General features: G+C 48.3%; 1 protein-coding gene across 3 annotated transcripts in view; it reads right to left on the bottom strand.

Annotated features, from left to right (window-relative positions):
• ACLY (ATP citrate lyase) overlaps nt 1-26,233 on the bottom strand; it is a 50,345-nt gene that overhangs the window by 4,652 nt on the left and 19,460 nt on the right. For all 3 annotated transcript variants that reach the window (XM_032279659.1, XM_032279658.1, XM_032279660.1), the window contains exons 12-24: nt 25,747-25,901; nt 24,863-24,953; nt 23,751-23,780; nt 19,778-19,919; nt 19,033-19,201; nt 15,098-15,202; nt 13,436-13,632; nt 10,970-11,051; nt 9,877-9,987; nt 6,505-6,632; nt 5,157-5,250; nt 2,454-2,608; nt 289-439 (exon numbers count right to left, since the gene is read on the bottom strand). In XM_032279659.1, the coding sequence (XP_032135550.1) occupies nt 289-439; nt 2,454-2,608; nt 5,157-5,250; nt 6,505-6,632; nt 9,877-9,987; nt 10,970-11,051; nt 13,436-13,632; nt 15,098-15,202; nt 19,033-19,201; nt 19,778-19,919; nt 23,751-23,780; nt 24,863-24,953; nt 25,747-25,901 (1,610 nt within the window). The remainder of the gene's footprint in view (nt 1-288; nt 440-2,453; nt 2,609-5,156; nt 5,251-6,504; nt 6,633-9,876; nt 9,988-10,969; nt 11,052-13,435; nt 13,633-15,097; nt 15,203-19,032; nt 19,202-19,777; nt 19,920-23,750; nt 23,781-24,862; nt 24,954-25,746; nt 25,902-26,233) is intronic.

The raw sequence follows: 26,233 nt of genomic DNA, 5'->3' as shown, positions 1-26,233 counted from the left end.
CGCGGCAGAAGATACACTTGAACACGGGTGGTGGAGGTTGGTATCTGGAGTTTTTCCCTCATTCCCCCCCCCCCGGGAAAAAAAAGGAAAAATCCCCCAAAAAAAAAAAAAAAAAAAAAAAAAAAAGGGTTTCCTTCAAGCTGGGCAAAGCAACCCAGTGTGTCCCGAACAGGCCTGAGCACTGGGATTTACACTCAGGGACTCTTTCTAGGGCCCTGCTGTGGCAAAGCAGCATGAGGCCAAGGCCCAGTGTGTCCACTGTTCACCTCCCACGATGACAGTACTTACGATAGTGAGCAGCCCCGAGGTGAGGCTGGAGACCAGGTCTTTCCCAGCTCGCGCACAAATGATGGTATTGTGGGCTCCAGAGACAGCTGGTCCATGATCAGCTGTCACCATCAGACACATCTCAATGAACTGGCAAGAGTATTTGGGCAACCTGGAAGAGCGTGCAACAAAGACCAGGAGATGGTTGACAAGGCCACACTTGTAGTTTCTCCCATCCCCCTGAACAAGTCATTCAAATCCAAGAAGGGTAACTACCAATCCAAATCCAATACTACCACACAACTCTAAGGCAAAACCTCCTGATTCTTTTCTTTAGACAAAGTCTCACTCTGTCGCCCAGGCTGGAGTGCAGTAGTGAGATCTTGGCTCACTGCAATCTCCACCTCCTGGGTTCAAGCAATTCTCCTGCCTCAACCTCCCAAGTAGCTGGGATTACAGGTGAGCACCACCATGCCTGGCTAATTTTTATATTTTTAGTAGAGATGGGGTTTCGCTATGTTAGCCAGGCTGGTCTTGAACTATTGGCCCTCAAGTGATCCGCCTACATTGGCCTCCCAAAGTGTTGGGATTACATACAGGTGTGAGCCACTGCACCCGGCCCCAAATACTGTTTGTAAAATAGAGTTTGCAACCAAGATTTAAAATCTATTCTTTGGTCAGTGATTTTCAGCATGAGTTGCCTGCACCAGGATTTGACCTGTATTTGTGGCTACGTAACATGTGTCAGACAGAAAGGGGATGAGAACCTTGTCCTTTCACAGAGTAAGAGGCCCCATGCCTGATTCCTGTAGTATTCAACCTCCCAACTAAGGATCAAGAACAAAGTCTGGAGACGGGGGAGGCAGCAGTAGACAGAGAGAGACTTGCTCAGGTGTTATAACCCGTGAACTTTTCCCAGGAGGGTCCAAATAAGGACCAACACCCATCTCTCTGCAGGTGAGGGCACGATACAACCCAAGACATTGACCTGGCTTTCTTCCCAGCGCCACCGTAAGCCAGAGCTCTGTGAATCGCATATTCACTGGCTCCCCTGCCGAGCCATCAGTCCCACCGGAGGGCTAACATTGGGAGTCACAGAGAAAATCAATTTTTTCTAACATTCAAGCTGATGGGAGAAACACATTTGTAAAGTGAACACAACATAAGTTACTTTCTTTTTTTTTTTTTTTTTGAGACAGAGCTGTTTTTGCTCTTGTTGCCCAGGCTGGAGTGCAATGGCGCCATCTCAGCTCACTGCAAACTCCGCCTTGTGGGTTCAAGCGATTCTCCTGCCTCAGCCTCCAGAGTAGCTAAGATGACAGGTGCCCACCAGCACGCCTCGCTAACTTTTTGTATTCTTAGTAGAGACGGGGTTTCACCATGTTCGTCAGTCTGGTGTTGAACTCCTGACCTCAGGTGATCCACCCGCCTCAGCCTCCCAAAGTACTGAGATTACAGGCGTGAGCCACCACACCTGGCCCATAAGGTACTTTCTATCTGTCCAGCAGCTCCACTGGGCCCACACTCCTTAGGCTACCACATCTTTCTAGTTTTTCCCTCCCTAACCTCTATATTGCTATCAAGAGGTCTGCATTTATTGGTCATATTTCTTTAAAAGTTCCCAAGGCAAGGGCCGGGCGTGGAGGCTCACGCCTGTAATCCCAGCACTTTGGGAGGCCGAGGCGGGTGGATCACGAGGTCAAGAGATCGAGACCATCCTGGTCAACATGGTGAAACCCCATCTCTACTAAAAATACAAAAAATCAGCTGGGCATGGTGGCGCGTGCCTGTAATCCCAGCTACTCAGGAGGCTGAGGCAGGAGAATTGCCTGAACCCAGGAGGCGGAGGTTGCGGTGAGCCGAGATCACGCCATTGCACTCCACCCTGGGCAACAAGAGCGAAACTCCGTCTCAAAAAAAAAAAAAGTTCCCAAGGCAAAGGGGCTATTCCAAGACCTCTAGTGAGGTCACTGCCTTCTGCTTCTCTTGGTTTAGACTGGACTTTCTGTCCTTGGATGACTCAGGAATAGCTTGTGAGTCCTTCCTCTGGCCTTTCAATTGACCTGTGGCCCCAAAGACTGACCCTCGACACACTCCCCAGGCCTGTCCACTCCCACTCCTTTGTCGGGGGAAAATGATTAACTCTGAGGTGCAGGGCCCTGTCATCTTCTGTCCTCCATGCTCACCTTTTCTGGAACCAGAGGAGGCCGAGGACCCCACCGATGCCCATCTCTTCCTTGAAGACCTCGGTGATGGGCATGCCCGCATAGATGAGCTCCTGTCCCCGCTCATCGCAGATGCTGGTCATGAACGAGGCAGGTTTGCGGATCAGACCCAGCTCCTGGGCAGAGATGGGGCAGAGGGAAGCAGGGCCATGGTGATCGCCACAGAGTTTTGCAGGACTGCCCTGTTGTGTGTACCCTCAGAACCAAAGTGCCCCAGGAATGTCTTAGACTCTGACTGCCAAGCAACAACTCTCAAACAAACTTTTCCCAAGAAAGAAGTGCAAAAGCCCTTTCATTAGATCATTTTGGACATAGAAAATAGGAGGACCCATGGTACCACTTGGCATCAGCACTATCAGCACTTTTTCTTTCTTTTTTTTTTTTTAAGATGGGGTTTCACCATGATGGCCAGGCTGGTCTTGAACTCCTGACCTCAGTGATCCACCCACCTTGGCCTCCCAAAGTGCTAGGATTACAGGCGTGAGCCACCACGCCCGGCCTATCAGCACTATTTCTTTCCTTCACTGAGCATCTCCTGGGCTAAGAAATAGGCCAAGCAGTTTATATCCATTGTTTCATTTCTGGAGGGGGGCCAGGGTCTGTCTGTTGCCCAGGCTGGAGTACACTAGTGCGATCAGCCTCATACTCCTAGGCTCAAGCGATCTTCCCACCTCAACCTCCTAGTAGCTGGGGCAACAAGGCACGCACTGCCACACTTGGCTAATTTTAAATTTTTTTTTTTTTTTTTGAGACGGAGTTTCGCTCTTGTTACCCAGGCTGGAGTGCAATGGCGTGATCTCGGCTCACCGCAACCTCCGCCTCCTGGGTTCAGGCAATTCTCCTGCCTCAGCCTCCTGAGTAGCTGGGATTACAGGCACGCGCCACCATGCCCAGCTAATTTTTGGTACTTTTAGTAGAGACGGGGTTTCACCATGTTGACCAGGATGGTCTCGATCTCTTGACCTCGTGATCCACCCGCCTCGGCCTCCCAAAGTGCTGGGATTACAGGCGTGAGGCACCGCGCCCGGCCAATTTTAAAATTTTTTGTAGAGACAGGGTCTTGCTGTGTTGTCCCGGCTGGTCTTAAACTCTTGGGCTCAAGCAATTCTCCCACCGTAGTCTCCCCAAGTACTGGGATTACAGGTGTGAGACCCAGTCCATTGCTTCATTTTAACCTCACAAAGAAGCATTCCTTGTGTTATAGCAAAAAAAAAAAGTATGAGACTTAGAGAGGCTCAGTAACCAGCCTGAGGTCACCTGGCTCAGAAATAAAATGAATCCAGAGGGAAAATCTTACATATACTTCGGATACAGCTGCCCATCATAACAAAAATTTAATGGGGCTGGGCTCGGTGGCTCATGCCTGTAATCCCAGCACTTTGGGAGGCCAAGGCGGGTGGATCACCTGAGGTCAGGAGTTCCTGACCTTGAACCTGGGAGGTGGAAGTTGCAATGAGCCGAGATCACACTACTGCACTCCAGCCTGGGTGACAGGAGTGAAACTCCATCTCAAAAATAACAATAAATAAATAAATTAAATTTAAAATAATCATACAATTATACTATGATGGCCAGGCTCGGTGACTCATACCTGTAATCCCAGCACTATGGGAGGCCAAGGCGAGTAGATCGCAAGGTCAAGAGTTCAAGACCAGCCTGGCCAAGATGGTGAAACCCTGTCTCTACTAAAACTACAAAAATTAGCCCAGTGTGGTGGTAGGCAACTGTAATCCCAGCTACTCAGGAGGCTGAGGCAGGAAAATTGCTTCAACCCAGGCAGCAGAGATTGCAGTGAGCTGAGATAGTGCCACTGCACTCCAGCCTGGGCAACCAGAGTGAGACTCTGTCTTAAAAAAATAAATAAATAAATATACTATGAAAAACACTACAAGCCAGGCTCAGGTGGCTCATGCCTGTAATCCCAGCACTTTGAGAGGCCAAGGCAGGTGAATTACCTGAGGTCAGGAGTTCAAGACCAACCTGGCCAACATGGTGGATCCCTGTCTCAACTAAAAATACAAAAATTAGCTGGGTGTGGTAGTGAGCACCTGTAATCCCCCCCACCAAAAAAAAAATCCTCCATCTCAAAAAAAAAAAAAGTGACAAGATACATGGCTACAGAAATGGGGGAGTCCCTTAAAATGCCCTTTACCAAGGGGACAGGGACTGAGCTCCTAAATTTCCCATTTCCAGAGTTGGGCAAATCAGTCAATTTCGTCCAGTCCTATTTCTTCAATTATCTTCTATGAAGTTTTAAAATGCTTTACAGTTACATTTTTATTACAAAAACAACATGAAAGCCTAGCCTCCCAGCCTACATCTTTCTCCAGCGCTGGATGCTTCCTGCCCTTGAACATCAGACTCCAAGTTCTTCAGTTTTGGGACTTAGACTGGCTCTCCTTGCTCCATATATATTATATATATATATATAAAATACATATTTAAATAGAATATATATAATATATATAAATAAAATATAAATATATAAATATACATATATCTCCTATTAGTTATATATCTCCTATTAGTTCTGTCCCTCTAAGAGATCCCTGATTAATACAGAAGGCCTAGTTTCCAAGAATTTGAGGCAAATCAACTCAAAACCCACCACCATAGCCCCACAGATCTCCTGGTCACACTGTTAGGGACAGTCAAGGCACTTACCCTGGCCCAGGAGTAGTCCATTGGCACAGTTGGGGGCGGCACCTCTTGGGCAGGTACAATGACTCCGTTGGCCACAAGATCTTCATACACAGATCTGAGAGGCAGGAAAAACAAGACATCTACATGGATTTTCTTATTTTAGACCCCTGTAAGCCATCCCAAGAATGCTCCTTCTAACCCAAACACTAGGGGTTTCACTCTGAACCCTTTCCAGTCACTGGTTTACCAGCTGAATTCTGTGAACTAAATGGAAACAAGTTCTAGCCACGACTGCACCTGCCCCTCTGCTCCCCACCACCTCGAGTCCCCATCCCTGGAGGGGGCTTTATAAAAAGCTGAATCTGGAAGGCAAGGAAGGACAGAGCAGAGAGCCCAGGCAGGTTTAAAAGGTAGAAATGGGAAGAGAAGCCGGGCGCGGTCGCTCAAGCCTGTAATCCCAGCACTTTGGGAGGCCGAGGCGGGTGGATCACGAGGTCAAGAGATCGAGACCATCCTGGTCAACATGGTGAAACCCTGTCTCTACTAAAAATACAAAACATTAGCTGGGCATGGTGGCGCATCTATAATCCCAGCTACTCAGGAAGTTGAGGCAGGAGAATTGCCTGAACCCAGGAGGCGGAGGAGGTTGCGGTGAGCCAAGATCGTGCCATTGCACTCCAGCCTGGGTAACAAGAGTGAAACTCCGTCTCAAAAAAAAAAAAAAAAAAGAACTGTGAAGAGATCGGCCAGGCACGGTGGCTCATGCCTGTAATCCCAGCACTTTGGGAGTTCAAGGTGGCCAGATCACCTGAGGTCAGGAGTTCAAGACCAGCCTGAAACTCCGTCTCTACCAAAATCATAAAAAAAATTAGCTGGGTGTTGTAGTAGGAGCCTGTAATCCCAAGCCACTAGGGAGGCTGACGCAAGAGAATTGCTTGAACCTAGAAGGCAGAAGTTGCAGTGAGCCAAGATTATGCCATTGTACTCCAGCCTGGAGGACAAGAGCAAGACTCCATCTCAAAAATAAAAAGAAATGAGAAGAGATCATAGGATATATAATAACGCTCTATCAATCAGAGGTAACACTCTCTAAACATTTCCATGCATATCTCTCATCCATGGCTGCCACCTCCCAGCCATAGGTAGGCTTGGAAATTCAACACATTTTAACATCAGTCTAGACCTGCTGCTTCTAAAAACTAAACAAAAGGAAAGCCAAAGAGAAAGAGAATTTTGAACCATCCATACAGCTGTGCTGGATCCTGAGAGGAACCAGGAATATGGGATGTCCCTGTGTGGGAGGGGCTGCTGTCTCAGGAGGGGTCTGGAAAGGAGAGGGAGGCCGGCATCCTCCTCAAGGTCCACCTACTGGATGATCTCTCCAAGCTCATCAAAGCTCCGGGGCACAAACACTCCTGCTTCCTTCAAAGCCTGGTTCTTGGCTACTGCAGTTTCAGAAGCCTGGTTGGCACAAGCTCCAGCATGGCCAAACTGGACCTGGAAAGCAAAAGAAAGTAGCTTTACTGCTAATCCCTCAAGAGCGAGCAAAGAATTCCCGGGGAAATGCCAGCACTGGTCATAGGCTGGCACTGTGCTAAACGCTTTACATGAATCACTTCATTTAAGCCTCCAGCAAGCTCACTGAATAGGTACAATAGATGACTTCCATTTTACAGATTAGGAAACTAAAGCACAGGGAAGTTGAGGAGCTTCCTCAGGGTCACACAGCTAATTCGCATGGAAGTCAGAATATAAGGACTGGTGGCCCAATCCCAGAATCTCCTTCCCCCGTTTTTTTTTTTTGAGACGGAGTCTTGCTCTGTCACCTAGGCTGGAGTGCAATGGCAAAATCTCAGCTCATTGCAACCTCCACTTCCCGGGTTCAAGTGATTCTCCTGCCTCAGCCTCCTGAGTAGCTGGGATTACAGGTGTGCCACCATGCCTGGCTAATTTTTTGTATTTTTAGTAGAGACGGGGTTTCACCATGTTGGTGAGGTTGGTCTCAAAGTCCTGACCTCGTGATCCACCCACCTCAGCCTCCCAAGTGCTGGGATTACCGGCATGAGCCACCATGCCAGGCCTAACCTTTTTTTTTTTTTTAAGTGACAGGGTCTCACTCTGTCACCCAGGCAGGAGTAAAGTGAGGCAGTCATGGTTCATTGGCACCTTGGCCTCCCTGGGCTCAGGTAATTCTCCCACCTCAACCATCCCAATAGCTGGGACTTCAGGTGTGTGCCCAGGAGATGGAAGATGCAGTGAGCCAAGATCATGCCATTTTCCTCCAGCATGGATAACAAGTACAAGACTCTGTCTCAAAAAAACACAAACAAACAAACAAAAACAAAAAAAAGGGCCAGGCGCGGTGGCTCAAGCCTGTAATCCCAGCACTGTGGGAGGCCGAGGCGGGTGGATCACGAGGTCAAGAGATCGAGACCATCCTGGTCAACATGGTGAAACCCCGTCACTACTAAAAATACAGAAAAAAATTAGCTGGGCATGGTGGCGCGTGCCTGTAATCCCAGCGACTCAGGGGGCTGAGGCAGGAGAATTGCCTGAACCCAGGAGACGGAGGTTGCGGTGAGCCGAGATCGCGCCATTGCACTCCAGCCTGGGTAATAAGAGCGAAACTCCGTCTCAAAAAAAAAAAAAAAAAAAGAAGAGCTAAGTGGTGGCTGTGTCTTTTTTTTTTTTTTTTTTTTTTTTTTTTTGAGACAGGTTCTCTCTTCAGTTCCCCAGGCTGGAATGCAGTGGCATGATCTTGGCTCACTGCAGCCTCAACCTCCTGGGCTCAGGTGATTCTCCCACCTCCTCCAGTGTAGCTGGTATAATAGACATATGCCACCACACCTGGCTAAATTTTTTTTGTATTTTTAGTAAAGACGTGGTTTCATGTTGTCCAGGCTGGTCCTGAACTCCTAGACTCAAGCAACCCATCCACCTCAGCCTCCCAAACTGCTAGGATTAGGTGTGGGCCAGAGCGCACAGTGTGACTGTGTCAACACTATGTTCAAGCACTTTTCTAAGAGTTTTTCTCATTCAATCTCTCAGTAACTATGATGGTTTCCTATAAAAAAGGAAATGGGAGCACAGACAGATAAACTGATTTATCCAAGGCACACAGGTAGTATGTGGTAGCACTTGAAGCTAGGCAATCTGGCCTCAGTCTGTGCTCTTCATCATGCAAATAGAACAAAAAGGTGAAAAGGTTAGGAACTGCCACTCTGTAAGCAAAGGCTGAAAGACGCCTTAAAGCATGGGTTGCCGATGTGTTCTTTGTAGGATTTAATCTGCATCAGTAGACGGGTGGGAAAGAGAAGAGATTCTATATTCAGAAACCCTGGGTTTAAGGAAGTTAAATTTCTTTCAACTCTGGAATTTCTCAAAACTAAAACTGAAATTTCTAAAAGGGAGATGAATTATTTAAAAAACAAGACTAGGCTGGACATGGTGGCTCATGACTGTAATCCAAGCACTTTGGAGGCCAAGGCGGGTGGATCAGCTGAGGTCGGGAGTTCAAGACCAGCCTGACCAACATGGTGAAACCCCGTCTTTTAAAATAAATAAATAAATAAATAAAAATAAATAAAAAATAATAAAAATAAATAAAAAACAAAACTATAGCTGAGTGCGGTGGCTTGTGCCTATAATCCCAACACTTTGGGAGGCTGAGGCAGGTAGATCACCTGAGGTCAGAAGTTTGGGACTAGCCTGGCTAACATGGTGAAACCTCAACTCTACTAAAAATACAAAAATTAGCTGGGTCGGGGGGGGGGGCACCTGTAATCCCAGCTACTAAGGAGGCTGAGGTAGGATAATTGCTTGAATCTGGGAGGCGAAAGTTGTGGGGAGCCAAGATCGTGCCACTGCACTCTAGCCTGGGCAAAAGATTGAGACTCTATCTCAGGAAAGGAAAAAAAAAAAAAAAAAAAAAAAAAATGGCATGTGCCACCACGCCTGGCTAATTCCGTATTTTTAGTAGAGACAAGGTTTCTCCATTTTGGTCAGGCTGGTCTTGAACTCCCAACCTCAGGTGATCTGACCACCTCGGACTCCCAAAGTGCTGGGATTATAGGCATGAGCCACCACGCCCATCGTTTCCTTCAATTTCATCATCATCATGTGAGCCACCTTCAAGGTGGTAGAGAATTCTCTAAGCCCAAGCACAGGGGCTGACATATGGGTTATGATCTCCTATCAAAAGACAGATAGCTCAGAAGCTTAGCAGACAGCAGAAGCCTAAGAAATGTTTATATTCAACACCCGTCAGGTGCCTCCAGGCACTTTCACATATATTTCATAATTTTAACACATCAAAAACAAACCTCCTTTCTTTCTACCACCTCTCCCCACACAAAACCCCGCCCAGCTGAGCCCAGGCTATGCCCTTCTCCCTCCTTGGCCTCCCTTTCATCAGCAAAATCCTTCTCATCCCCTAAACTACAGTTCAAATATCACCTTCTCAGGGAAGCCGTCTAAACTTCCCCAGACAGCTGGCTGCTACCTATGCGGAGCAGGGACTCAGTGCCTGATTCTGACTTTAATCTGCTTGTAAGCGGGTCTCTTCCATCTGGATATAAGCTCCCAGAGAGCACGGCCCTGGCTGGACTTTGTAGTAACCAAGCAAGTAACAAACGTTTCTTGAAGGAACTAGCTGTTTAATAAGATGTCTACGAGGTTCGCCTCAAATGCTCCCTCTTGCAATCTCTACTCCCAGCCCAGGAGTAACTTGTCTCAGCCATACCTCAGAGGAGAACATGGTGGCACAGGTCCCAATGCACCAGCAGACGATGGGCTTGGTGAGGCGGCCCTCCTTGATGCCCCGGCAAATCTTATATTCCTCAGTGCCCCCTATCTGCCAAGGAATGAGGAATGAGAAAAAGCCAAGTTAGGAGAGCCCATCCTGACATAAAACTGGATAGAAAATGGAGGGACGCAGGCTTTGGCCAAATAAAGGGAGTGTTTCAGCCTGGTTACAAGGATGATTTCTTACTTTTTTTTTTTTTTTTTTTTTTTTGATGATTTGTCTACTCCAACACCAAACAAGGAGGATTTCTAAAAGAACAAAGAGCAGGTCTCCTAGAGGAATCCCTGGGACACCCCCTTCCTGATCTAGAGATATGATATGACTTAGGATTAGACCTGCCTTCAGAGGTGCAAACAAAGGGTGGTGTCATGGGACTCCATTTTTTAGTATTTAGAAAAATTTTTAAACTCGTTTATCCAAAAGTCATCAAATTTAATCCCTCCCCCCTTTTTTTTTGAGACGGAGTCTCACTCTGTCTCCCAGGCTGGAGGGCAATGGCAAGATCTCTGCTCAGTGTAACCTCTGCCTCTCAGGTTCAAGTGATTCTACCATCTCAGCCTCCAGAGTGGCTGGGATTACATGTGCACATCACCACACCCAGCTAATTTTTATATTTTTAGTAGAGATGGGGTTTCACCATGCAGGCCAGAATGGTCTGGAACTCCTGATCTCAAGTGCTTCCTGCCTTAGCCTCCCAAAGTGCTGGGAGGATTACAGGCGAGAACCACTGTACCTGGCCAAAAAAATGCACTTTTTACTCCAGCTTTCCACTGCCCACCAGGTAGAGATCATGGCCAGCCACAGCAGAGCTTCTTTCTTATTGGCACTAAAGTTTGGGACACTGGGAGACAAGAACTCCTTTCTCTGAAACAAATGGCAGTACTAACAACCTCGAGGCCCCAGCATCTAGGGGGTGGGGTTACCAGGGACTATCTCTTTAAGTTACATGCAACCAAAAGGTTTTAATTTTTTGAAAACTGAGATCATGCATTACACTTTTACAATCATGATTTTTTTTAAAGTAACTCACCTCTCCAAGAACCACAATCATTTTGACTCCTGGAGTGTCCTGGTAGCGTAACACATGATCCATGAATGTTGAGCCTGGGTACCTGTTGAGAGCAGGGAGGATACAGGATCAGGAGAAACCATGGGGAGGTGTGTACGGGGTTAGGAAGCATATTTGTACTGGTAACACTGGACTTTTGGGGGATGTGGATGGCCGGTAAGGGTCCAGAGATGCCCCAGCAATAATGGAGAGGGGTAGGAGGGAGAAGGTGGCAAATGGAGCAGAAGGGAAGAAAGGGGAGGAAAGGGAAGCGAAGGAGTTGGAGCTATTCAACTCGCAGAAGAAAAGATTAGGCACAAAATAAGCCCAGAGAGGTTCACTGATCAGTACGAGATAACCTAGAAAGTACGCTCTGGTGCAGCTGTTTTTTTTTTTTTTTTTAGACGGAGTTTCGCTCTTGTTACCCAGGCTGGAGTGCAATGGCGCGATCTCGGCTCACCGCAACCTCCGCCTCCTGGGTTCAGACAATTCTCCTGCCTCAGCCTCCTGAGTAGCTGGGATTACAGGCATGCGCCACCATGCCCAGCTAATTTTTTGTATTTTTAGTAGAGACGGGGTTTCACCATGTTGACCAGGATGGTCTCGATCTCTTGACCTCGTGATCCACCCGCCTCGGCCTCCCAAAGTGCTGGGATTACAGGCTTGAGCCACTGCGCCCGGCCATGGTGCAGCTGTTTTAAAACATATCCACAAAAAAATAAAATAAAATATATCCACAAATTCTTGCTGGCTGCTGTGGCTCACGCCTGTAATCCCAGCACTTTGCAAGGTCCCGGAGGGTGGATCACCTGTGGCCAGGAGTTCAAGACCAGTCTGACTAACATAGTGAAACCCTGTCTCTACTAAAAAAACAAAAATTAGTTGGGTGTGGTGGTGAGCACCTCTAGTCTCAGCTACTCAGGAGCCTGAGGTGGGAGGATCACTTGAATTTTTTTTTTTTTCTGTCCCAACTTACAATCAAATTGCTTAAATTTTTTGATCGTCTCAAAAAAAAAAAAAAAAAAAAAAATCAAACACACGTATACACACTTTTTTTCTTTTTGAAAAAAATATATGCTCTGTCACCCAGGCTGGAGTATAGTAGTGCAATCCCCGTGCACTGCAACCTCCGCCTCCCAGGTTCAAGCAATCCTCACGACTCAGCCTCCCGAGTAGCAGGCACTATTGGCACATGCCACCACATTCAGCTAATTTTTTCTTCTTTTTTTTTTTTTTTTTTTTTGGTAGAGATGGGGGTCTCACTGTGTTGCCTTGGCTAGTCTCAAATTTCTGGGCTGAAATAATCCTCCTACATCAGCCTCCCAGAGTGCTGGGATTACAGGCATAAGCCACTGTTCTTGGCCTCGTCATGTCTTTTGATATGAGGACTATAAATCTAAGTAGATAGTCTAAACAAGCATTTCCTAGACTTATTGGACCTGGAGCCTTTGGTCAGGGAGTACCCAAGGACTGGAGATTCCCAGGCCACACCCCTAAAGACCTTGGAGAGAGTTCTTCCTTACCCAGGCATCCTATCTGAAATCATGTGGTAGGGCCAGGGAGACAGACAAGGTGACTCTCTCTTGACAGCTTTTGGTTTCTAAGCCCAACAGCAGTAGTAATAGTGATAATAAACGTAACGGCTAACATTTATTATGGAGTTACTAAGTGCCAGATGTTACTCTAAGATATTACTCTATTGAGGACCCACTCATCAGTGTTACCACTAACAAAAATAATGAGAATACTATTATTAACTACAGTGAAAACTCACTGAGCACCTACTAAGAGCAGACCCTAGCTCAGACACTTACATATATTACACCTCATATATTCCTCGAGAATGACCCCAGGAGGCAGGGGTATTATTTTACCCATCTGATGTATAAGGTCAGCTGGGCATGGTGGCACGAGCCTGTAATCCCAGCTACTCAGGTGGTTGAGGCAGAAAAATGCTTGAACTCAGGAGGTGGAGACTGCAGTAGGCCGAGATCGTGCCACTGTACTCCAGCCTGGGTGACAGAGTGAGACTCCATCTCAAAAAAAAAAAAAAAAGATGAAGGTCTAGGGAGGTTAACTAAGCCCAGGATGGCCTCCACCATCCATCCCCGACTAAAGAGGGAAAATGGGATTTGAACCTCTTTAATGCAATTTCAGAACTGGCCCTCCTAACCACTGCATGCTGCTGCCTCCCTATGGCCAATCACAACAAGCAGAATTATCCCCAAAGCCCAGTTGCCTCTCCTGCCCATTGCCCTGTTCCGTGTTTTCAGATTTCATTCTCTGTCAGTCCTGAGACAAGGGCAGAGATGCCCCACTTTTTGGACTTGAGCAGCATTCCTGCAGGCCTGGAGTTCAGGGGCAGCAAGCAACCTGCAGGACACAGCATCATCTCCCAGCCCACCGCTCTCAATGCAGGAAGCCCTCCTTGGCTTCCCAGCTGATTACCTGTCCCCACCAATGGCCACGCCCTCAAAGACGCCATCTGTGGTCCGAGAGATGATATTATTGAGCTCATTGGACATGCCTCCAGAACGGGAGACATAGGCCACGCTGCCTGGGCGGTACAGTTTGGAGGCCAGGATGTTGTCCAGCATCCCACCTGTGTTTCCAATCTTAAAGCACCCAGGCTTGATGCCTCCAACCTGTTGGGGCAGAAACCACAATCAGGAAGGAAGGTGACTTCCAGATTCACCACAGAGAATCACAAAGCCCCTGCATTACCTGCCCAGCCCCCTCTGGCCAGGCTGGGAAGAGAATGACCAAGAGGAATCGTACCTGCCCATTGGGTTTCCTGCTTAGGAAAAGTCTCCTCTCTCTCTCAAGAGGCATTATACAGAACAAAAGAGAGCCTTATTTGTAAAACATGGCTCACTGGCCGGCCTCGGTGGTTCACACCTGTAATCCCAGCACTTTGGGAGGCCAAAGGGAGCAGATCACTTGAGGTCAGAAGTTCGAGATCAGCCTGGCCAACATGGTGAAACCCCGCCTCTACTAAAAACACAAAAATTAGCCCGGCATGGTGGTGGCACATGCCTGTAGTCCCTTCTACTTGGGAGGCTGAGGTAAGAGAATCACTTGAACCCAGAAGGTGGAGGCTGCAGTGAGCCAAGATCACACCACTGATCTCTGGCCTGAGAAACAAAGCAAGACTCTGTCTCAAAAAAAAGAGAATAATTTCTTCTTTCTTCTTATACGAAGACTTTAGGCCTGCAGGCAGCTTATTCTTTGGTTTAACAAAGACTATGCTACGGTTGTATGAAGGTAGACAAATACTAAAAAAACTTCTCATTAGCTCCTTGAAACCATAAAGATAATATGGACTAGGGAGAGAGCCCTTTAAAAAAAATAACTAAAGGCCAGGTGCAGTGGCTCACACCTGCAATCCCAGCACTTTAGGAGGCCGAGGTGGGTAGATCACAAGGTCAGGAGTTCAAGACCAGCCTGGCCAAGATGGTGAAACCCTGTCTCTACTAAAAATACAAAACTTAGCCAGGTGAGGTGGTGAGCGCCTGTAATCCCAGCAGCTCAGGAGGCTAAGGCAGAGAATGGCTTAAACCCAGGAGATGGAGGTTGCAGTGAGCCAAGATCACGCCACTGTGCTCCAGCCTGTGTGATATAGCAAGACTTCATCTCAAAAAAAAAAAAAAAACCTAAAACAAAAAATGGACACTTTCAACACATAATTCCTGAGTCTTCTAAACCTAGGAGGGAGATAGAAGAGTCAAAATGTAAACTTCCGGGCCAGGCGCAATGGCTCACGTCTATAATTCCAGCACTTTGGGAGGCCGAGGCAGGTGGATCATGAGGTCAGGAGTTCAAGACCAGCCTGGCCAAGATAGTGAAGCCCCATCTCTACTAAAAGTACAAAAAATTAGCTGGGCTTGGTGGCACATGCCTGTAATCTCAGCTACTCGGGAGGCTAAGGCAGAGAATTTCTTAAACATGGGAGGCAGAGGTTGCAGTGAGCCAAGATCATGCCACTGTACTCCAGCCTGGGCAACCGAGTAAGACTCCAACTCAAAAAAAAAAAAAAAAAAAAAAAAGTAAACTTCCTAAGGGCCTTGAACTTCATGATAGCCTCGAACATTTTCCAGAGGGGAAGCTCACAGTGGCAGGTCCGATGATTGTCACTCCCTTCTGGTCCGCCTTCTTGATCAGCTTTCTCGTGAGGGCCTCAGGGATACCTTCAGCTATGATGGCGATGGTCCGGATCTAGAGGATGACAAAAGTCCCTTCCTGTTAACTTTCTGCCTCAGAAAGGGCAACGAGACAGTACCATTCAAGAGCCCACCTCCCATTTCCCATGCCCCCTTCCAGGGTCCAATGACAAAGTAATATTAACAATATGTATCGCATTCTTCCCACAGGCCTCTGCTCCTGATCACCGTAATCACTCTAATCCTCTCTGAAAACAGAGGTGGTGGACAGCCGAAACTGATCTCCACTAGCTAACTGTGCAGTGATCCACTCAACAAAGGCAAGTGTTTCAGACGCCCTGCTAGTCATAGCAGCTACGTTCACTCTCACCCAAAAACCCACACCCACCTGCTGTCTACTGCTGTTCCTGTGCCTACTCATAAAGTAGCTAAGGCTTTTCTCCATGGTACCTTCCGAGTCTTGTCTCCATCCCCACAGGACAGGGACAGCGTCTAAGAGAAATGAGCTGCTTCTACACTCAACCCAGAGATGGGGTGGGAGGGACATGGGACAGATCTAAGAACCATCTCTCTTTGGCTCCAAACCAGGGCCTGCAAACTTCTATAAAGTGTCAAGATAGTATTGTAGGGGCCGAGTGGAGTGGTTCATGCCTGTAATCCCAGCACTTTGGGAGTCTAAGGCAGGCATATGCCTTGAGCCCAAGAGTTCAAGGCCAGCCTGGGCAACATAGGGAGACCCAGTAGGAGGATCAATTGAGCCTGGGAGGTCAAGGCTGCAGTGAGTTGCATAATCACATCACTACACTCCAGCCTGGGCTACAGAGCAATATGTCTGTCTCTTTAAAAATACAAAAATTAGCCAGGTGTGGTGGCAGGAGCCTCTAGTCCCAGCTGAAACAGGGGAATTGCTTGAACCTGGGAGGCAGAGGTTGCAGTGAGCCGAGATCGCACCACTGAAATAAGCCAGGCTGGGATCAGATGATAATTCTGAACAAAAGAATCAATATTTTATTTTATCATTTTATTTTGAGACGGAGTCTCACTCTTGTCGCCCAGGCTGGAGTGTAATGACACAATTTTGGCTCATTGCAACCTCTACCTCCCCAATTCTAGCAATTCTCCTGCCTCAGCCTCCCAAGTAGCTGGGACTACGGGTGTGTGCCACCAAGCCCAGATAATTTTTTTATTTTTAGTAGAGGTGGTGGCCAGGCTGGTCCGAACTCCTGACCTCAAATGATCGACCCACCTTGGCCTCCCACAGTCCTGGAATTACAGGTGTCAGCCACTGCATGTAGCCTCAAACCTGCACCTTCTGATGCAATAGTTCAACTTCTAGAAACGTATGCGTCAGTAATAATTAAGGATATAGGCAAATGTTAATCCGAGATTGCCCATCACAAGATTTGAAAAAGCAAAAGTGATGCTGATAATAAGTGCATATTGATGTAAAAAGAGCAACTGAAGAAAGCAGATTATATGAATGGCATACAATATTATTCCCCTTGTTCGAATCTAGAGAAAGGTGCAGATAAGGATATACTCTCATAGCAGCAGTCATGTTTTTCTGAAATGGAACCTGAAGTATTTATTTTCAACAAAACAATATTTATCAGTATTTTGAAACTGTTCTCTAATAAATAAGTAATTTTTTTTTTTTTGAGATGGAGTCTCGCACTGTCGCCCAGGCTGTAGTGCAGTGACACGATCTCAGCTCACTGCAATCTCTACCTCCTGGGTTCAAGCAATTCTCCTGCCTCAGCCTCCCGAGTAGCTGGGACTACAGGTGTGCGCCACCATGCCCAGCTAATTTTTTTGTATTTTTAGTAGAGACGGGTTTTCACCATGTTGGCCAGGATGGTCTCAATCTCCTGAGCTCGTGATCCACCCACCTCAGCCTCCCAAAGTGCTGGGATTACAGGTGATATGTAATATTTTTATTATAAAATGTTGGAGTCTCTCTGAGCCTCCTCCAGCGTGGGAAGCTGTCTGGCTGAAAAAAAAAAATTAATTAAAATAGGCCAGGTGCAGTGGCTCACTCCTGTAATCCCAGCACTTTGGGAGGCCAAGGGAGTGGATCACTTGAAGCCAGGAGTTCAAGATCAGCCTGGCCAACATGGTGAAACCGGTCTCTACAAAAAAAATGCAAAAATTAGCCAGGTGTGGTGGCATGTTTCTGTAATCCCAGATACTCGGAAGGCTGAGGCAAAAGAAGCACTTGAGCCTGGCCAAGGATGTGTGACAGAATGAGGTCCTGTCTCAAAAAATAAATAAATGAAATAAAATAAAGTCCTTTATGCTCATTTTTGTTTTTTGTTTTTGAGATAGGATCTAGATCTTTGTTGCCAAGGCTGGAAAGCAGTAGAATGATCATAGCACACTGCAGCCTCACCCTCCCGAGCTCAAGCGATCCTCCTACCTCAGCCTTCCTAGTAGCTGGGACCAGTGAGTGCCACCATGCCTGGCTAATACTTTTCTTAAGTAGAGACAGGGTCATGCTGTGTTGTTCAGGTTGGTCTCGAAGCCCTAGCCTCAAACAATTCCCCCACCTCAGCCTCCCAAAGTGTTGGGATTATAGGTACAAGTCATGGCATCCAGCCAGTCCCAGTTTTCAAGCCAGTTATGGATAGCAGAGAGGATATAGTGAGGGTGGGGTAGAGCCTGAGCCACCTTATTTATTTATTTACCATCTATTCACTTATTTATTTATTGAGAGGGAGAAAGACTCTCACTCTGAGAGAGAGAGAGAGAGAGAGAGAAAGAGAGAGAGAGAGACAGACAGACGGACAGACAGACTTCACTCTGTTGCCCAGGCTGAAGTGCAGTGGTATGATCACAGCTCACTGCACCCCTGACCTCCTGGGCTCAAGTGATCATCCTACCTCGGCCAGTACATGTCACCATGTCCAACTAATTTTTTTTTTTTTTTTTTTTTTTGAGACGGAGTTTCACTCATGTTACCCAGGCTGGAGTGCAATGGCACAATCTCGGCTCACCGCAACCTCCGCCTCCTGGGTTCAGGCAATTCTCCTGCCTCAGCCTCCTGAGTAGCTGGGATTACAGGCATGCGCCACCATGCCCAGCTGATTTTTTGTATTTTTAGTAGAGACAGGGTTTCACCATGTTGACCAGGATGGTCTCGATCTCTTGACCTCGTGATCCACCCGCCTCGGCCTCCCAAAGTACTGGGATTACAGGCGTGAGACACCGCGCCCGGCCCCAAGTAATTTTTTTAAAAAATGTTTTGTAGGGACAGGGTCTTGCTTTGTTAGTCTCAAACTCCTGGGTTCAAGCATTTCTCCTGCCTTGGCCTCCCAAAATTACAGGCATAAGCTACCACGCCCAGCCTGTATTTTATTTTACTTTATTTTTTTTAGAGATAGGGTCTTGCTCTGCCACCCAGGCTGGAGTGCCATGAAATGATTATAACTAAATGCAGCCTTGAACTCCTGAGTGATCAATCCACCCTCCTGCCTCAGCCTCCTGAGTAGCTGGGACTACAGGCGCGAGTCGCCATGCCTGGCTTGACTAATTTTTAAACTTTTGGTAGAGAATGCGTCTAGCTTTGTTGCTTAGGCCAATCTTGAACTCCTGGCTTCAAGCAATCTTCCTGCCTCACCTTCCAAAGTCCTGGAATTACAGGCATCAGCCACTGTACCCGCCTGAGCTGCCTCTTTATAAGCCCAGGTAAGCAGCCACTGCCTGGATTGACCTGCCCTGGGTCACTATCCTGACTTCTGAAGATCATGTGTCTCCAACCATTTCCACCCAAACCACTGGCTACTCCCAAATCCCCAGCCCTTTTTCTCAGGCAGTAGTGACTGAGGACATCATTCAGAAGCCTTTCCTGCTTCCCCTGCCTTTCCCCGCTAGCACCCAGTGATCTACCTGTGTGTAGTTCATGGTCTCCATGGTGCTGTCATAGGCAGAGCGGAGAGAGGCAAAGTTGATGAGCACATCTACCTCTGGGTGCTTCCTCATGGCATCAGCCATGTTCTTGAAGACAGGGATCAGGATCTCCTTGTGCCCCCAGTAAAACTTCTGCTTGTGGTCCCCACTGTGAGAAGGTAAAAGAAGAATTAGAACATCCTCAGTCTGTCAGGACTGGGGAAGGGGAAGCTGAGGGAAAGGACGTCACCTAAAAGGTAGAAAAGGCATGGTCTCTGCGCTCAAAGAATTTTCATCTAAGGGACAAAGACCCCCAAGGAATACTGACTGCCCCTGTCTCTGAGATGGGCAAAGCCTTCCCCAGCAAAGGGAGCGAGCTCACTGACTCCCCAAGCCTTGCCTTTTTTTTTTTTTCCCCTTTGAGACAGGGTCTTGCTCTGCCACCCAGGCTGGAGTATAGTATCATAAGCAGGGTTAACTGCAGCCTCAACCTCCAAGGCTCAGGCAGTCCTCCTGCCTCAGCCTCCCAAGTAGCTGGGACCACAGGTGTACACTACCACACCTGGCTAATATTTAAATTATCTGTAGAGATAGGGGTCTCCCTATGTCGTCCAGGCTGATCTCAAACTCCTGGGCTCAAGCAATTCTTCCACCTCAACCCCCTAAACTGCAAAGATTACAGGCATCAGCCCCAAGCTTTGTCTCTGCAGAGGGAGGAGATGCTTCCCCCAAGGGGATCACTCACGTGAAAGGATAGACCATGGCAGCCACTGAGGGCTCGTCTCGGGAACAGACATAGTCAAAGTCCAGCATGCCTTGCACGGCCCGGGTCTGCATGCCCCACACAATGGCCTTGGTGTGGCGGCTGAAGAGGGTAGCGCTCTTTCCTGGTGGGCAAAGACACAGAGAGTGCACCCAGAACACACACCCCCGGGAGACCTGCAGGGGCAAGGGCTGCCTGCCAGATCCCTCCACACCCCAGGTCCACAGGATGATGGCTCATCACAACCGTAAAGGAAGGTCAAGAGGACAGGATTCTGAGAACTTGGGGAGGAGGTAACTCGATTTTTCTGGAAGAAGGTGGTAGAGAGAGCAAATCAAGCTAAGAGGGCCTGCCTAGCTGGTAAGTAGCTCTGTAAACAACAGAGAAAGAAGGGCCCCACAGTCAAAGATGCCCAGGAGAATTCCTAAAGGACCTGTTTCATTTCACAGCCAAGGTGTGTCGTCAGCTTATATGCAAATGAAGTTTTGACAATTTTTTTTTTGAGATGGAATTTCACTCTTGCTGCCCAGGCTGGAGTGCAATAGCTCGATCTCAGCTCACCGCAACCTACACCTCCCGGGTTCATGTGATTCTCCTGCCTGAGCCTCCTGAGTAGCTGGCACCATAGGTGCGTGCTACCATGCCGGGCTAATTTTTGTATTTTTAGTAAGGATGGGGTATCACCATATTGGTCAGGCTGGTCTTGAACTCCTGATCTCGTGATCTGCCCACCTTGGCCTCCCAAAGTGCTGAGATTACAGGTGTGAGCCACTGCACTTGGCCAATTTTTGTATTTTTAGTAGAGATGGAGTTTCTCCATGTTGGTCAGGCTGGTCTTGAACTCCCGACCTCAGATGCTCTGCCCATCTTGGCCTCCCAAAGTGCTAGGATTACAGGCATGAGCCACTGAGCATGATCTGATGAATTACTTGTGAGGTCATTGGAAAAAATGTTTAGCTCTTCCAATTTTGGTGGCCACAGGACTAATAAACGATGTCCCAACAATGCTTATCACCCTGCAAACCTGGACATAAAGCCGGATCCAGTCAGGGTTTGAATCATCATGAATTCTAGGTCAATGAAAAGATTTGCTATAGCCGAGGCTGAGGGCATGGCAGCCTTATCGTTAACTGCGGTTCTGGCCACAGCTCTGCACAAGCCAGGAGCAGCAAGCTGGTCACACAGCACAGGTGCCCCCAAGCTGCTCTCCTGTTTTTCCTGTCCTCTCCCTTCTATCATTTGGCTCTTTCCTGCTCTGGACAGTACTCTTGGATAGGCCCTCCTTAAGAGATAAGGCTAGGCCGGTTGCAGTGGTTCACGCCTGTGGTCCCATCACTTTGGGAGGCTGAGACGGGTGGATCACCTGAGCTCAAGAGTTCAAGACCAGCCTGGCCAACATGGTGAAACCCTGTCACTAGTAAAAATACAAAAATTAGCCAGGCATGGTGGTGGGTGCCTGAAATCCCAGCTACTCAGGAGGCTGAGGCAGGGAGAATTGCTTGAACCCACGAAGTGGAGGTTGCAGTGAGCCAAGGTTGTGACACTACACTCCAGCCTGGGTAACAGAGCGAGACTTCATCTCATAAAAATAATGCAAAAAATTAGCATGGTGGGATGTGCCTGTAATCCCAGCTTCTTGGGAAACCAAGACACAAGAATCACTTGAACCCAGGAGGTGGAGGCTGCAGTGAGCCAAGACTGTGCCACTGTACTCTGGCTTGGGTCACAGAGTGAGACCCTGTCTCACACACACACAAAAAAAGGTAAGGGAACAAAAGAAGCTGGTAGAAGTGCACTTCTCTAGGGGGGCATAGTGGTGCTTGCTGGAGTCCTAGCTACTTAGGAGACTGAGGTAGGAGGATCGCTTGAGCCCAGGAATTCAAAATCAGCCTCGGCAGCATAGTGAGACCCCCAATCTCAAAAAAAAAAAAAAATTTCTATGATGTTATTATGCATTGCACACCTGTACCAAAATATCTCATGTACCCCATGAATATATACACCTACTACATACCCCCAAAACCAAAAAGAAAGTTTTAATGCAGCAAGTGTATTTGAAAAATTAAAAGTGCAGTCCTAGTCTCAAGGGAAAGGACTCTAACCATGCTTCAGGCAGCTGACCTTCCCCTCTGGGTCCCTGCAAGTCCAAGTGGAGGAAAGCAGCCCTCAGGAAGGTTCTGAGCTCCTCTGGGGAGAATGACACATCTAGCCCAGTGGCATCTGGTATTAATTAACCTTCTGTACTCGAGCAGGCTTGGCTAACTAAGGTCATGGTCTGATTAAATCCCTGTATAGGCCCGTCTCTTCCATCATAGCCTTAAGCTTCTCATGACAGAAGCCACCTGATGTTGCAAATACCTGATTTACTGTCACCTAGACCCACCTGGGTTCTGCTGAGACATGAGATTACAGAACAAGGGAAGCCACCTAATCCAGTTCTCTCACTTCCCAGTCCCCGGAAACTGAGGCCCAGAGATGCAAAATGACTGAGGTCCTAGGTCATCTAGCATCAGAGCCATTTACTTAATCACTTAAAATGCAGCTCAACTGTGAAAGTGAGGAGGGAGAATGTAAGTGTTAGATCACGACCGGCCATCCTCAGGGGAACCTGCATCATGTCACCCCCAACAGGTGACGCACATGCACATGCCTCTCATCTATCTACCCCACCAGCTACAGAAATCAGGACAAAGTCTGGAATCTACAAACCTACCAGCATCTCCAGCAGGAAAGGGCGGAGGTAGAGTGGCCCTTCTTCAAGCACAGAGGAACCCAAGCTAAAGGGTGTATCCTCAGCCCACCAGCAGCAAGGAGGCCCCAGAAAGAACCTCTGTGCCAGGAGCTGTACTCCCCCAACCAGGCCTTCTCTGGCCTCGATGAGGGGAGAGCTCGCTCGGCCATAATTTGCTCTCCCTCCCTGACACATCTTCCTTTTATTTCTCACACTCCAGAAAATAACAAAAATAAACCCCCTTCATAACCCTCCTCACCTTCAGCACACGGAAGAGCTCCTGGAGAACCAGGCCTGGTCCCTATTCTTTCCACACCAAACTTACTCTGCTCTTAACTTTTAGGTAACAATGGATCTTTCCAGAGGCAAACACATCAGGATTAAAGCCAGGAGGCCTAAGGGCTACATTCCAGACCTTTCCAGCTGGTTATCAACCCTGCCAGTTACTCCTTCCCCTCCCCTTAGCAAAGGGACAACAAAGACTTCCCTGCCTCCATGGCTGTGAATGTCAAAGTTAAATGGAAGCTCTGATGCTATGAAGCAATTAATCTATTCAGCTAGTCCACTGGGTGAATGTGCACACACAGAAGTGGCCATTGTAAATTGTGACCTCATCTGCCAGACAAAGCTCATTGCCCTTCCAATTACCCAGTCTCCAGATCCACTGCACACCCTTCTGCACTTCTGTCTACCTCCTTCTCCACCTCAACCCCAGAAAAAGATAAACTAGTCCCTGGAGCTTGTGGATGAAGCTGGCAGTGGTGAAGCTGAGGCAGGAAAGGTGAGAAAATGACATCAGAGGTATATGAGAATCAGGGGTGTGACCTGTGGCTCCTCTGCTGCACCCCAGCCTCAACTGCCACTCCCCTTTCGGTTGGATGGCCCCCACCTTCCCAGGCAACACTCCCTCCTTGAAACCACGCCACTCTCCAGGGCTGTGGGTCTGGCTCTCGCTCCTTCCAAAGTCTCTACCCCCTCCCAAGCTCGGAGCCAGAAACAGCCACACGGTGAGGAGAGCACTGAGTGGGATGTGTACTGAGCAGGGGTAGAGGGGAGGATGAGCGAAGACTTAGGACTTGGGGTCAGGCCACATCAAGGCAGGGACAGAAAATAGACCAGACAACACTGCAACCCACCAGGGGAGAGGGAAACAGAGCACACGGTAAAACTGTTACCCGCTAACAAAGCCACACGCGGAGTGGGGGCAGGGTGAGGGCAACCTACCTTGCATGGATCTTGGACTTGGGACTGAATCTGTCAAAGAAAATGACCAAGGCAACTGAGTGACCCACTGATGGCTGGAGGCTTTGGAGGGAAAGGGTAGGAACAGGGAAGGGTCCCATGGACAAGTCTTTCAGGGCTAAAGCCCTCACCATCTCTCTCCTGTTCTGCAAAGGATGGAGGAGTAGGGCCAGCAGAAGAGATGAAAGCACGGAGGAGCAGAATGGAAGCAAGAAAGAGCAAAGACCAAAGGGGCAGAGAGGAGGCAGGAGGAGGACGAAGGCTGGGCAGGTGTGCTCAACACCAGCACCTCCCCCAGGCCCTCTGCAGGCACAATGGGAAGACTTGTACTCTGGGCTCTCTAGCTGGCCGGGTTCCACCCTCTTAATGCCAATCCCTTCTTGTCTCCACAATACACTATGAGATGATTGGCCAGCATGGGGTTGACCTGTGCTGTGGACAAAGATGCCGATTTGGGCCAGTGTCACTATTTCCCAAAATGCTGTAAGCAAAGTGTGTCCCAGGAAGAGGCTGCATAGGCTACACCAGCCCAGGGGTAACTAACACCACTTATGTAAAGCTGGCCACAAGGGCTGACCAGCAGGAATTACAATCACATGGAGAGAAAATGAGTTGAAGTCCAGATGGGCTGGCAGGCAAGGGCTTCTTTTGCAGGGGATTCAGGGGAGGGAATGTCTGTTAGGGCCCCAAGATGGTGGGGGTAGGTTAGGAACTGCTGTCATAGGAGCTGGCTCTGCTGTCCTGGGCTCCCGGCGTCTGCCCTCCACTCAGGAGAAGAGTCTCAGAGAACTTCCCACTTCCTAGAATTTCTGTAACCCTATCTCCTTCACAGCCTTCCTGCCTAGGTCACACCTCCATAAGAAGAACAGCGGTAGAAGAGAATAGGGGGAATCAAGGCGACCAGGCACAGCTGGGTCCTCAGCCTCAGGAGCACCCAGTCATCCCATCCTCACGTCCCAGGCCCTCTCCCACAGCAAAACCCAAACCACTTTTCATCCGCTTCTGCCAGCCTGGGGGGGACAGGGAAAGGGGAGAGATACAGAGGGTACCTGAGGGCCACTCCCTGAAACGTGCCCAAAGCCTCAGGGAGTTACCTTGTGGCATGGCAGGCTTGGCCTTCTTTGCAGGTGCCACCTCATCGGCCCTGGACTCAGAAAAAGATGCTGTCCTGCTGGGGGCTGGCGTCTGGGGTAAGACAAGGAGAATAAGAGGTAAGAGCCACAGCTGGGAAAAAACCCACGGTCCTTAAAGGCCCCAGAGAAAACTGGTAATAAAAATTATGCACAGCAATTCTCTTTATAAGCTGCTTCTAAAAGTACTATTCTAACAATCCGCTGAGACACTAATTAATATTATCCCATGTAACAGACAAGCGAACTGAGGCCCTGAGTAGGTAAGATACTGGCTAAGGTTGCTCCCTCAGCAAAAAGTAAGAGAGTAATGATTTGAACTTTTTCTTTCTTTTTTTTTTTTTTTTTGAGACGAAGCCTTGCTCTGTTGCCCAGAGCTGGAGAGCAATGGCGCCATCGCAGCTTACTACAACCTCTGCCTCCCAGGTTCAAATGATATTCACGCTTCAGCCTTCCGAGTAGCTTGGATTATAGACATGTGCCGCCATGTCCGGCAAATTTTTGTATTTTCAGTAGAGACAGGGTTTCACCATGTTGGCCAGGCTGGTCTCGAACCCCTGACCTCAGGTGATCCGCCCACCTCGGCCTCCCAAAGTGCTGGGATTACAGGCGTGAGCCACCACATCCGGCCACAATTTGAACTTGGATCCAATTTTTAAATTCTTGTTCCTTCCATTATACTACTTTGATCAGAGCAGGAAAAAAATTGGCAGAGATCCAGAACCCAACTATGCACTAACTTCCACTGTATTTCCTCTTTGCCCCCAAGAACAAAGGAGGAGGACTATATCCTGGTGGAAAGTATGAGATGGTTCCTTCCTGTGAGGTTGGGCGAGGCTGGCACCTACCGATGTGCTCCCGCTGGCATTGAGGAGGAAGTTTGCAGTGTGGGCCGCTGTGGGTGGCTGGTTGGGGATGGGCCGGTGGCCCAGGGCCATGCCCACAATGGCCGTCATGTGAGTCTCTGTGCCAAAGACATGGATGGGGATCCCAGTGGTCTTCCCTGTAAGGGAAAGAAAAAAAAATCCATTATTCCAGTCTTCAGATAAGCACCCAAGTCCATGTGACCCTGCAAAGGCCCTTTACAGCCAGGATCAGTGTCTAGCACATTCAGTGCAAGACCAATATCCAGGACAAATCAGCTGTCATAATTTCACCACCAGACAAATCTTTCTAAACTCCGCTTGCTGATAACAAGAACAAGAAACAGACCGGACGCAGTGGCTCAAACTTGTAATCCCAGCACTTTGGGAGGCCAAGGCAGGCAGATCACTTGAGGTCAAGAGTTCAAGACCAGCCTGGCCAATGTAGTAAAACCCCATCTCTACTAAAAAC

Source organism: Sapajus apella, unplaced genomic scaffold (genome assembly GCF_009761245.1).
Source record: "Sapajus apella isolate SASKATOON/1434 unplaced genomic scaffold, GSC_monkey_1.0 scaffold12, whole genome shotgun sequence".
NCBI lineage: Eukaryota > Metazoa > Chordata > Mammalia > Primates > Cebidae > Sapajus > Sapajus apella.
Note: the sequence above shows the minus strand (reverse complement) of the source record. Positions and strands in the feature narration are given on the sequence as shown.